Genomic DNA, 14,279 nt, shown 5'->3' with positions numbered 1-14,279 from the left:
CCAAATACTTCGACGTTGGGGCAAACCAGAGATAGATCTCATGGCGTCTCGCCAGAACGCCAAACTTCCTCGCTACGGGTCCAGATCCAGGGATCCGGGAGCAGTTCTGATAGATGCTTTGACAGCACCTTGGAACTTCAGGATGGCTTATGTGTTTCCACCCTTCCCGCTGCTTCCTCGATTGATTGCCAAAATCAAACAGGAGAGAGCATCAGTAATTCTAATAGCACCTGCATGGCCACGCAGGACTTGGTATGCAGATCTAGTGGACATGTCATCCTGTCCGCCTTGGTCTCTACCTCTAAGACAGGACCTTCTGATACAGGGTCCATTCAAACATCAAAATCTAACTTCTCTGAAGCTGACTGCTTGGAAATTGAACGCTTGATTTTATCAAAACGTGGTTTTTCTGAGTCGGTTATTGATACCCTAATTCAGGCTAGGAAGCCTGTTACCAGAAGGATTTACCATAAAATATGGCGGAAATACCTATACTGGTGCGAATCCAAAGGTTACTCCTGGAGTAAGGTTAGGATCGCTAGGATACTGTCTTTTCTACAAGAAGGTTTAGAAAAGGGTTTATCAGCTAGTTCATTAAAGGGACAGATTTCAGCTCTGTCCATCTTGTTACACAGACGTCTGTCAGAAAATCCAGACGTCCAGTCCTTTTGTCAGGCTTTAGCTAGGATCAAGCCTGTGTTTAAAGCTGTTGCTCCACCATGGAGTTTAAACTTAGTTCTTAACGTTTTACAGGGTGTTCCGTTTGAACCCCTTCATTCCATTGATATAAAAATGTTATCTTGGAAAGTTCTGTTTTTAATGGCTATTTCCTCGGCTCGAAGAGTCTCTGAGTTATCAGCCTTACATTGTGATTCCCCTTATCTGATTTTTCACTCAGACAAGGTAGTTCTGCGTACTAAACCTGGGTTCTTACCTAAGGTAGTTACTAACAGGAACATCAATCAAGAGATTGTTGTCCCATCCTTGTGTCCAAATCCTTCTTCAAAGAAGGAACGTCTTTTACACAATCTGGATGTAGTTCGTGCCCTCAAGTTCTACTTGCAGGCAACTAAAGATTTTCGCCAAACTTCTTCCTTGTTTGTCGTTTACTCTGGACAGAGGAGAGGTCAAAAAGCTTCTGCTACCTCTCTCTCTTTTTGGCTTCGTAGCATAATACGTTTAGCCTATGAGACTGCTGGACAGCAGCCTCCTGAAAGAATTACAGCTCACTCCACTAGAGCTGTGGCTTCCACTTGGGCCTTTAAGAATGAGGCCTCTGTTGAACAGATTTGCAAGGCTGCAACTTGGTCTTCACTTCATACTTTTTCCAAATTTTACAAATTTGACACTTTTGCTTCTTCGGAGGCTATTTTTGGGAGAAAGGTTCTTCAGGCAGTGGTTCCTTCTGTATAATGAGCCTGCCTTTCCCTCCCGTCATCCGTGTACTTTTGCTTTGGTATTGGTATCCCAGAAGTAATGATGACCCGTGGACTGATCACACATAACAGAAGAAAACATAATTTATGCTTACCTGATAAATTCCTTTCTTCTGTTGTGTGATCAGTCCACGGCCCGCCCTGTTTTAAGGCAGGTAAATATCTTTTAAATTATACTCCAGTCACCACTTCACCCTTGGTTACTCCTTTCTCGTTGATTCTTGGTCGAATGACTGGGACTGACGTAGAGGGGAGGAGCTATATGCAGCTCTGCTGGGTGAATCCTCTTGCATTTCCTGTTGGGGAGGAGTTATATCCCAGAAGTAATGATGACCCGTGGACTGATCACACAACAGAAGAAAGGAATTTATCAGGTAAGCATAAATTATGTTTTTATTTATATTTTTAAATGTTATACTTTTTCACTGATGATGATCACAAACAAACTTTGTAAATACAGCCTAAGACTATTAAGGTTAGGAGAATGTCTAATAGAGGTAAGCTGTGCTAATGTATTCATTCTTGTTAATTAGCATAATATATCTCTATCTGGCTTTGATTCTTTGCAATACACAACACTGTGTAAACTGGTTTGCACTATTTGTAAAAGGAAAAAAATAAACTTCAAGATGTGTACTTTTTTTACTGAGTAGAGAGGAAAAACATTCTTAAATAACATAGACCTAGATTGCAAGTTGTGCGGTACGGCTATACCACTGAAAAATTTGCCTTTGTGAGCATTATAGTCAGCTCACCTGTATTACAAGTTGCGCGGTACGGCTATACCACAACGATCCATTCCGCAATCAAAGGCCAGTAGTTATGACTTTTGAGAAACTACACAAACGCACAACACAATACGTTTTGTTTTAAACTTGTAATGGCAGGGCTATGGAAAGTGTGGTAACGCTAAATTTGTAGCGCTATTTATGCACTGGGTTTAGCGCACAACGTGTAATCTCTGTGATAGAAACTTAAAGATACATAAAAAAATACACGTTAGATCATAGCTATTGAATTGGTAGGGTCAGCATTTTAGATTATGTTATTAGTAGTTGATGATATTTAAACTCTTGAGCCCCGTTGCCCTGTATATAACCTTCATGGAAGATGATCTATAACAGTTAGCAACTCACAAACAGGGCCGTCTACTTATTCATCTGGTCTATTGTCATTTATAAATGTCACCTTTGTATATTGCACTTATGTTTATAGGGTTGTGGAATCTGAGCTCTACAAATAAATGATAATAGTAATATGTATACTTTACACTGATCTATAAAACTCTATCCTTGCTTGTTTGGAGGTCTCATCAATTAAATATTTACATCTCAATGTTTATTCTCAACTTGACTTGCTAAAGACCTCTATCAGGTTGATTAAGGGAAATTGTATGAAAAAATAAATTGCTGCGTTTCTTAGAGCAGTTTATTTTTTATATTTTGTTCTGCCATTTTTTTTCCACCCATAATTACAGAATACAGTATGTTAAAGCACAAACTGATCTAAAGATTTATTTTTTTATTTGAATGGGACATTTAAATCAACAGTGTCATGCTGAAAGTGATGTTTATTGGTGCAAACGAGTAAATACAAAACCAATCAGTATGTTTTCCTACACTGGAACTCATTGACTGATTTAAATGTTAAAGGGGCAGTAAAGTCCAAATTAAACTTTAATGATCCAGATTGGGCATGCTATTTTAAAGGGACATAATACTCATATGCTAAATCACTTGAAACTGATGCAGTATAACTGTAAAAAGCTGACGGGAAAATATCACCTGAGCATCTCTATGTAAAAAAAGAAGATATTTCACCTCACAATCTCCGCAGCTCAGCAGAGTAAATTCTGTGTAAAAAGTTATACTCCGCTGCAGCCCAGCTGCAGGTAAAAAAATAAATAAATGAAGAAATGAACAGCAGTCATTCAGCATCAGCAGTGCTGAGGTCATGAACTCTTTTACTGTGATCTCATGAGATTTCACTTAACTCTCATGAGATTTAATTGTAAACTTCCTTACACTGAATAGGGAAATGAGATGAGTGTGCACGAAAGCTTGCTCCTTCCGCTGTCCCAGGACAGACATACTGATTTGCTGCTTAGAAGTCCTTTACAATCGGATGTGGCTACTGAGAAACTTTTGAGGTAAAATATCTTTCTTTTTTACATAGAGATGTTCAGGTGATATTTTCTAGTCAGATTTTTACAGCTTTACTGCATCACTTTCAAGTGTTTAAACATTTGGGAATTATGGCCCTTTAATCAAATTTTGGAATTTAATTTATCATCAATTTTGCTTTGGTCTTTTGGTATACTTTGTTGAAAGCTAAACTTAGGTAGGCTAATATGCTAATTTCTAAGCCTATGAAGGCCGCCTCTTATCCCAGTGCATTTTGACATCTTTTACAGCTAGACATTGCTAGTTTATGTGTGCCATATAGATACCATTGTGCTCACTCCTGTGGAGTTGTTCAAGAGCATTGCTTGCCTGAAATGCAAGCTTGTAAACAGCACTGAGATAAGGAGTCCATCTGCAGAGGCTTAGATACAATGTAATCACAGAGGTAAAAAGTATATTAATATAACCGTGTTGGTTATGCAAAACTTGGGAATGGGTAATAAAGGGATTATCTCTTTTCAAACAATAAAACAATTCAAGTAGACTGTCCCTTTAACTGACTGTTACATACATAATCTGCTTTAAATAAACTGAAAACCATTATTTGATCATGCTATGTTAGACTAAATTAATTAGGATCAATGCTAATTTATAGGACCATTCATTAATTAATTTTGTAAAATAAACTGAAGAAAATAATTAATATCCAGACTCTACACTTATTAAGTGTGTTTCTCCTAATTTTTTCCCACAGCGGGGTTGTCGTCTTGTCTCCAGACAGAAGTTATAGTATCGAACCTATACCAGGAAATTCTTCCAATATGCACGTATTGCGCCCAATCAGGGACAGAATGCTGTGGAATCTGACATATGAGTCAGTGGAGGATTCATATAAAACATCAGAGGCTCGCACGAAGCTTATGGATCGGACAGAGCTTTCTGCCCTTAAGGTTAGACAGGAAGCAGGAAAATAATAGTGTTATATTATTGACATTGAGAGGTAAAATACCTAAAACTTTCACATAGTACAAAGCCAAATTCATGCTGACGTTGTGATCTGCTCAGGGGTGGAAAAAATGCAAAACCTACAATGCCGGAAATTATTTTATAATCTGGGAAAGTTGGTGGTCTGTTAGGGAAGTCATCCGTTGCCCAAGCATTGACTAATAGATTTGTGTTAATTTGAAAAGATGTGTCTAGGGATTCTGTAAATTTCAGAGACAAGTTATTAATTGATATGAGTAAAGAAAGCACTGGAAATCTAAAAAAGGATCTAAGTCTGACAGAATTCATCTGAAAAGTAGGCAACCAAGTGATAGTTGAACAATACGATATCTTTAGAATCAGAAAATCAAGTTAAGAAGTTCTTTTTTAAATGGAAAAAATGTATACAATCCCTCCCTAAGAAAGATCAATTACAAATAATATCCCCGTTCTTGGGGACAGAATATCTATTAAATGCTATTGAAAGAGAGGAATTTCCCAATCCTGAGCTGAAAATATGGGTACAGAGGTAAGAATAAAGTGGCTAATCTAGCTATAACTGCGGATAGATTTTACTTTATAAGTGGAAGTTAGGGAAGAGGTGAGGGAATGGAGAACCTTTCCCCTTCCATTCTAGGGGTATTATTGGGGGGGGGGGGGGGGCGCAAAATGTCATAAACAAGGGAATTTTCCTTTTTAGATGAAGGAAATGTACTTAAAGTATTATTTAGTAACAATGTTAAATATGATTTGTACTATGATCCCTGCAAGGCTAAAACTATATATAACTATATGTGCTTTTCTTTTCTTTTGTGCATATCTTACCTATGAACACTAACCTTGAATGAAAATTATAAAAAAAAAAAAAAAAAGAAAGCACTAACACTAAAAAGTGTAGTACAGATCAGGTGGGAGTTTCCTTTCCTGCAATATCCCTTTAAAAATGGTACAACATAAGAAAAGAAAAGAAAGGGCATTAAATGCACAACCTACTACTATAAAAATGAACTTTGATTACTAATTAATAATCAATAATGTGGATCAAAATGACTAGTTGGGTACCCAGGATTAAAATTCACCCTTAAAATATAATTCTATATATAGACAAATCTGAAGTGATATGGTTACATAATGCCTGTGATACTTGCCTACGAGACAGTAAGTTAAGGATCACAGAAGGTACCTTTAAATATCTTGGTATCCAAATACCAGGTAATTCAAGTCAATTGTATCATTTGAACTTTGAAAAAACAAACACACTCAGGATCTTCTTTGCAGTTGGCTCAGGCTCCCTCTCTCCTCCTCAGGTAGAAAACATAATCTCAAGATGGTTGCACTCTGTAAAGTATTGTACCTGTTACACGTGCTTCCACTTCTCTTAACTCATAGAGATATCAATCTATACCAACTTCCTTTTATTTGGATAGGATAAAAAAATGGAGGATTTGCAAACTTAGTCTGGCAGTGCCCATTGAGGTAGGAGGCTTGCAACTTTCCACCATCCAATGGTATAACTGGGCTTCTCTTACTAAACTTATTATAGACTGGTTAACAGCGCTTCCATATTAGAGCAGGAAGAATTGCACCCCATTCACCCAGCTTATTTGCTATATTAACAACGCTTCCTCTACATATTAGGCAGAGCATTCTCTTCAGGGTTCCATTGAAGGCTTGGGCTAGGGTGTCCAGCCACTTTGGGGAATACAATATGTAGGGAAATCCTAAATTCCTGCCAGGATTCACCACTGAGGACTTTTGACACTGGGATTGGCAGGGACTTAACTTCATAGCATAGCTTTTACATACTCTCACTCTACAGATCCTCTTTCCAGAATATTCAAGATTGATATAACTTACCTAATACCGACACAGTTGCATATTACCAATGCTGGTAGCTTATGTCTGCAGGCCTTATAGCTAGAGATATGACTAATGTAGACACACTATGATCCAAATGCGGAAGAAGGCGGATGTTTGCACAGGCATGAGCACAATGTTGTCTATATGGCCCACATGAACTAGCAGTCTTCTGTTGTGAAAAACGAATAAAAAAGCATGCGATAAGAGGCTGTCTGTAGTGGTTTACAAACAGGCAGAGTTTTAAATGTTATAAAGTATATTAATATAACAATGATAGTTGTGCAAAGCTGGGGAATGGGTAGTAAAGGCGTTAGCTATCTTTTTAAACAATAACAAGTTTAGTGTTGACTGTCCCTTTTAAGTAGACTTATAAAAAAACAATTAAAACATTTCTTAATAAAGGGGAAGCATATTTGTTATACATTCCAGAATAATTGAGAAATAGAGTGGTATGTCCCTTCAGAAACAGAATATTCAAGTTTAAATAAAATCTACATCGTACGTGGTGTCCACTAGATACACCGTGGAGTTGAAGGGTAACAGTCGCTGACAAAATAATTCCAGACCAGGTGAAGAGTTGGTAGTCTTTGGGCATTTATTCAATCTCTCGTGTTTGCAGATAATGAGTATAACTCTCTTTTCTTTCATAGCTTTGTTTTATTTTTTATATTTTATTATGTTATTTTATTGGTTTAGGTTTTGTCAAGTTTACTTAGTTTTAACTGGAGGAGTATTCCTCTTTAAGGTGTTCTATCAGAAGAGCAAACTTTCTTCTGTTAAGTGTGATCAGTCCACGGGTCATCATTACTTCTGGGATATTACTCCTCCCCAACAGGAAGTGCAAGAGGATTCACCCAGCAGAGCTGTATATAGCTCCTCCCCTCTACGTCACTCCCAGTCATTCTCTTGCACCCAACGACTAGATAGGATGTGTGAGAGGACTATGGTGATTATACTTAGTTTTATATCTTCAATCAAAAGTTTGTTATTTTAAAATAGCACCGGAGTGTGTTATTATCTCTCTGGCAGAGTTTGAAGAAGAATCTACCAGAGTTTTTGTTATGATTTTAGCCGGAGTAGTTAAGATCATATTGCTGTTTCTCGGCCATCTGAGGAGAGGTAAACTTCAGATCAGGGGACAGCGGGCAGATGAATCTGCATAGAGGTATGTAGCAGTTTTTATTTTCTGACAATGGAATTGATGAGAAAATCCTGCCATACCGATATAATGTCATGTATGTATACTTTACACTTCAGTATTCTGGGGAATGGTACTTCACTAGAATTACACTGTATGAAATACATAAAGCTGTTTAATAACTAGAGATTATGTTTAACGTTTTTGCTGGAATGTAAAATCGTTTTCATTTGCTGAGGTACTGAGTGAATAAATGTTTGGGCACTATTTTTCCACTTGGCAGTTGCTTAATCTGTTTTCTGACAGTTTCTGTTCTCCCTCACTGCTGTGTGTGAGGGGGAGGGGCCGTTTTTTGGCGCTTTTACTAAGCATCAAATATTTCAGTCAGCAACTCATTGTATTCCCTGCATGATCCGGTTCATCTCTACAGAGCTCAGGGGTCTTCAAAACTTATTTTGAGGGAGGTAATTTCTCTCAGCAGAGCTGTGAGAATTATAGTTTGACTGAGATAAAAAAACGTTTATCCTGTAATCTGTTTCCTGCTTTCAGAATTTGTTATCTTTTCTAATGGGATTAAACCTTTGCTAAAGTTGTGTTGTTTACAAGGATTGAGCCTATAACTGTTTCAATTTATTAATTTTCAACTGTCATAAATCTTCTGTGCTTCTTAAAGGCACAGTACGTTTTAATATTATTCTAATTGAATTGTATTTCCAAGTTGCAAGTTTATTTGCTAGTGTGTAAACATGTCTGATTCAGAGGATGATACCTGTGTCATTTGTTGCAATGCCAAAGTGGAGCCCAATAGAAATTTATGTACTAACTGTATTGATGCTACTTTAAATAAAAGTCAATCTGTACAAATTGAACAAATTTCACCAAACAACGAGGGGAGAGTTATGCCGACTAACTCGCCTCACGTGTCAGTACCTACATCTCCCGCTCAGAGGGAGGTGCGTGATATTGTAGCGCCGAGTACATCTGGGCGGCCATTACAAATCACATTACAGGATATGGCTACTGTTATGACTGAGGTTTTGGCTAAATTACCAGAACTAAGAGGTAAGCGTGATCACTCTGGGGTGAGAACAGAGTGCGCTGATAATATTAGGGCCATGTCAGACACTGCGTCACAGGTGGCAGAACATGAGGACGGAGAACTTCATTCTGTGGGTGACGGTTCTGATCCAAACAGACTGGATTCAGATATTTCAAATTTTAAATTTAAACTGGAAAACCTCCGTGTATTACTAGGGGAGGTGTTAGCGGCTCTAAAATGATTGTAACACAGTTGCAATACCAGAGAAAATGTGTAGGTTGGATAAATATTTTGCGGTACCGACGAGTACTGAGGTTTTTCCTATACCTAAGAGACTTACTGAAATTGTTACTAAGGAGTGGGATAGACCCGGTGTGCCGTTCTCACCCCCTCCGATATTTAGAAAAATGTTTCCAATAGACGCCACCACAAGGGACTTATGGCAAACGGTCCCTAAGGTGGAGGGAGCAGTTTCTACCTTAGCTAAGCGTACCACTATCCCGGTGGAGGATAGCTGTGCTTTTTCAGATCCAATGGATAAAAAGTTAGAGGGTTACCTTAAGAAAATGTTTGTTCAACAAGGTTTTATATTGCAACCCCTTGCATGCATTGCGCCGATCACGGCTGCAGCGGCATTCTGGATTGAGTCTCTGGAAGAGAACATTGGTTCAGCTACTCTGGACGACCTTACGGACAGGCTTAGAGTCCTTAAACTAGCTAATTCTTTCATTTCGGAGGCCGTAGTACATCTTACTAAACTTACGGCGAAAAATTCAGGATTCGCCATTCAGGCACGCAGGGCGCTGTGGCTAAAATCCTGGTCAGCTGATGTTACTTCTAAGTCTAAATTGCTTAATATACCTTTCAAAGGGCAGACCTTATTCGGGCCCGGGTTGAAAGAGATTATCGCTGACATTACAGGAGGTAAAGGCCATGCCCTGCCTCAGGACAAAGCCAAAGCCAAGACTAGACAGTCCTAATTTTCGTTCCTTTCGTAATTTCAAAGCAGGAGCAGCATCAACTTCCTCTGCACCAAAACAGGAAGGAGCTGTTGCTCGCTACAGACAAGGCTGGAAACCTAACCAGTCCTGGAACAAGGGCAAGCAGACTAGGAAACCTGCTGCTGCCCCTAAAACAGCATGAATTGAGGGCCCCCGATCCGGGATCGGATCTAGTCGGGGGCAGACTTTCTCTCTTCGCCCAGGCTTGGGCAAGAGATGTTCAGGATCCCTGGGCGCTAGAGATAATATCTCAGGGATACCTACTGGACTTCAAATACTCTCCTCCAAGAGAGAGATTTCATCTGTCAAGATTGTCAACAATCCAGACAAAGAAAGAGGCGTTTCTACGCTGCGTACAAGAGCTCTTGTTAATGGGAGTAATCCATCCAGATCCACGATCGGAACAGGGACAGGGGTTTTACTCATATCTGTTTGTGGTTCCCAAAAAAGAGGGAACTTTCAGACCAATCCTGGACTTAAAGATCCTAAACAAATTCCTAAGAGTTCCATCGGTCAAGATGGAGACTATTCGGACAATTTTACCTATGATCCAAGAGGGTCAGTACATGACCACTGTAGATTTAAAAGATGCTTACCTTCACATACCGATTCACAAAGATCATTATCGGTACCTAAGGTTTGCCTTCCTAGACAGGCATTACCAGTTTGTGGCTCTTCCATTCGGATTGGCTACAGCTCCAAGAATCTTCACAAAGGTTCTGGGTGCTCTTCTGGCGGTACTAAGACCGCGGGGGAATCTCGGTAGCTCCTTACCTAGACGACATTCTGATACAAGCTTCAAGCTTTCAAACTGCCAAGTCTCATACAGAGTTAGTGCTGGCATTTCTAAGGTCACATGGATGGAAGGTGAACGAAAAGAAAAGTTCACTCGTTCCCTTCCTGGGGACTCTTATAGATTCTGTAGAAATGAAGATTTACCTGACAGAGGACAGGCTAACAAAACTTCAAAGTGCTTGCCGCACCCTTCATTCCATTCAACACCCGTCAGTGGCTCAATGCATGGAGGTAATCGGCTTAATGGTAGCGGCAATGGACATAGTACCCTTTGCACGCTTACACCTCAGACCACTGCAACTGTGCATGCTAAGTCAGTGGAATGGGGATTACTCAGACTTATCCCCTTCTCTGAATCTGGATCAAGAGACCAGAAATTCTCTTCTATGGTGGCTTTGTCGGCCACATCTGTCCAGGGGGATGCCATTCAGCAGACCAGACTGGACAATTGTAACAACAGACGCCAGCCTTCTAGGTTGGAGTGCCGTCTGGAATTCTCTGAAGGCTCAGGGACAATGGAGTCAGGAGGAGAGTCTCCTGCCAATAAACATTCTGGAATTGAGAGCAGTTCTCAATGCCCTCCTGGCTTGGCCCCAGTTGACAACTCGGGGGTTCATCAGGTTTCAGTCGGACAACATCACGACTGTAGCTTACATCAACCATCAGGGAGGGACAAGAAGCTCCCTAGCTATGATGGAAGTATCAAAGATAATTCGCTGGGCAGAGTCTCACTCTTGCCACCTGTCAGCAATCCACATCCCGGGAGTGGAGAACTGGGAGGCGGATTTCTTAAGTCGTCAGACTTTTCATCCGGGGGAGTGGGAACTTCATCCGGAGGTCTTTGCCCAAATACTTCGACGTTGGGGCAAACCAGAGATAGATCTTATGGCGTCTCGACAGAACGCCAAGCTTCCTCGTTACGGGTCCAGATCCAGGGATCCAGGAGCAGTCCTGATAGATGCTCTGACAGCACCTTGGGACTTCAGGATGGCTTACGTGTTTCCACCCTTCCCGTTGCTTCCTCGATTGATTGCCAGAATCAAACAAGAGAGAGCATCAGTGATTCTAATAGCACCTGCGTGGCCACGCAGGACTTGGTATGCAGACCTGGTGGACATGTCATCCTGTCCACCTTGGTCTCTACCTCTGAACAGGACCTTCTGATACAGGGTCCCTTCAAACATCAAAATCTAACTTCTCTGAGGCTGACTGCTTGGAAATTGAACGCTTGATTTTATCAAGACGTGGGTTTTCTGAGTCAGTTATTGATACCTTAATACAGGCTAGGAAACCTGTTACCAGAAAGATTTACCATAAGATATGGCGTAAATACCTATATTGGTGTGAATCCAAAGGTTACTCTTGGAGTAAGGTTAGGATTCCTAGGATATTGTCTTTTCTACAAGAAGGTTTAGAAAAGGGTTTATTTGCTAGTTCATTAAAGGGACAGATCTCAGCTCTGTCCATTCTGTTACACAAACGTCTGTCAGAAGTTCCTGACGTCCAGGCTTTTTGTCAGGCTTTGGCCAGGATTAAGCCTGTGTTTAAAACTGTTGCTCCACCATGGAGTTTAAACCTTGTTCTTAATGTTTTACAGGGCGTTCCGTTTGAACCCCTTCATTCCATTGATATAAAGTTGTTATCTTGGAAAGTTCTATTTTTAATGGCTATTTCTCGGCTCGAAGAGTCTCTGAATTATCAGCCTTACATTGTGATTCTCCTTATTTGATTTTTCATTCGGATAAGGTTGTCCTGCGTACTAAACCTGGGTTCTTACCTAAGGTAGTTACTAACAGGAATATCAATCAAGAGATTGTTGTTCCTTCTTTATGCCCAAATCCTTCTTCAAAGAAGGAACGTCTACTGCACAACCTGGATGTAGTCCGTGCTCTAAAATTTTACTTACAGGCAACTAAGGAATTTCGACAAACGTCTTCTCTGTTTGTCATTTACTCTGGGCAGAGGAGAGGTCAAAAAGCTTCCGCTACCTCTCTTTCTTTTTGGCTTCGTAGCATAATTCGTTTAGCTTATGAGACTGCTGGACAGCAGCCTCCTGAAAGAATTACAGCTCATTCTACTAGAGCTGTGGCTTCCACTTGGGCCTTCAAGAATGAGGCCTCTGTTGAACAGATTTGCAAGGCTGCAACTTGGTCTTCGCTTCATACTTTTTCCAAATTTTACAAATTTGACACTTTTGCTTCATCGGAGGCTATTTTTGGGAGAAAGGTTCTTCAGGCAGTGGTTCCTTCTGTATAAAGAGCCTGCCTATCCCTCCCGTCATCCGTGTGTACTTTTGCTTTGGTATTGGTATCCCAGAAGTAATGATGACCCGTGGACTGATCACACTTAACAGAAGAAAACATAATTTATGCTTACCTGATAAATTCCTTTCTTCTGTAGTGTGATCAGTCCACGGCCCGCCCTGTTTTTAAGGCAGGTAAATATTTTTTTATTTATACTCCAGTCACCACTTCACCCTTGGCTTTTCCTTTCTCGTTGGTCCTTGGTCGAATGACTGGGAGTGACGTAGAGGGGAGGAGCTATATACAGCTCTGCTGGGTGAATCCTCTTGCACTTCCTGTTGGGGAGGAGTAATATCCCAGAAGTAATGATGACCCGTGGACTGATCACACTACAGAAGAAAGGAATTTATCAGGTAAGCATAAATTATGTTTTTCAGACTAGCGCACAGAAGTGACGTTCCGTCAGCTGTCTGATAAATAATACGCACCGCACATGCGCTCCTCAGCGTAGTCACATTCTAAAGACAGTACGTCACAACTAAATGTCTACCTCTGTTTTATTTTTATAATTTCAAATTCTGGCATTTAATCCACAACGTTGGGTAAAGGTCAAACATACTGTTTATGAGGAACCTTGCACACTACAAAGTCAACTACAGTAAAAATGGAAGGATAAACTTAAAAAAAAAACAAAAAAAACTAACACCCATTGGAATGTTAAATATGTACAGTAAATATACAGTAAAACACATAATACTTAAATACATATGTACACACATATAAATAAATATATATTTACATACATACAGATATTTAGATGTGTGTGTATGTATCTCTGTTAAAGCCCTTTGTGTGCCTCTTTTTTTTCTTACACCTGAGACCTTGTTATAACTTTTTAATGCAATTTTTTTGATAATTTTTATCAGACAGTGTTATTACGAGTGTAACTTTACTTTTAAATGTATTTTGATGTGGTTTGTGCAACTTTTTGTCTTGCGTAACAATTAACCAGAGCTCTAAGTTCATGTTAACCTGACGTGCGTTAAATTTGGTTGCGCTCAAGCGAATGCGTTTACTTCCAACTTATAATACTGCGCTACTTCTGACGCAAAATACAGAGCCGCAAAATACCCCTTGTCGCTCACGTGCAACAGTTACTGCTCCACTTGTAATCTAGCCCTTTATCAATTTTCTGGAGCCACAAGGGGGCTCTGTAGTGCTATTTAGGGACAGTCTAGTCAAAAATAAACATTTATAATTCAGATAGCGCATGTAATTTTAAACAACTTTCCATTTTTTTCTGATCATCAAATTTTGCTTTGTTCTCTTGGTAATCTTTGTTTTCTAAGCCCTTATTTCAGTGCATTTTGACTGTTTTTCGCAGCTAGACAGTGATAGTTCATATGTGCCAAATAGATAACATTGTGCTCACTCCCTTGGAGTTACCTAGGAGTCCGCACTGATTGGCTAAAATGCAAGTCTGTCAAAAGGGGGCAGTCTGCAGAGACTTAGATACAAGGTAATCATAGAGGTAAAATTTATATTAAAGAGACAGTCTACTCCAGATTTTTTATTGTTTAAAAAGATAGCTAATCCATTTATTACCCATTGCCCACTTTTGCAAAACCAAAAAGGTTATATTAATATACTTTTTTTACCT

The 14,279-nt window shown here is 39.7% G+C and overlaps 1 protein-coding gene across 7 annotated transcripts in view; it reads left to right on the top strand.

Annotated features, from left to right (window-relative positions):
- Window positions 1-14,279, top strand: part of ADAM15 (ADAM metallopeptidase domain 15) — a 288,661-nt gene that overhangs the window by 38,331 nt on the left and 236,051 nt on the right. For all 7 annotated transcript variants that reach the window (XM_053703491.1, XM_053703477.1, XM_053703467.1 and 4 more), the window contains exon 6: window positions 4,314-4,509. In XM_053703491.1, coding sequence (XP_053559466.1) covers window positions 4,314-4,509 — 196 coding nt within the window. The remainder of the gene's footprint in view (window positions 1-4,313; window positions 4,510-14,279) is intronic.

This window comes from Bombina bombina, chromosome 1, assembly GCF_027579735.1.
Source record: "Bombina bombina isolate aBomBom1 chromosome 1, aBomBom1.pri, whole genome shotgun sequence".
Taxonomy (NCBI): Eukaryota; Metazoa; Chordata; class Amphibia; order Anura; family Bombinatoridae; genus Bombina; species Bombina bombina.
The sequence above is the reverse complement of the archived record's forward strand: the minus strand, read 5'-3'. Positions and strand labels throughout refer to the sequence as shown.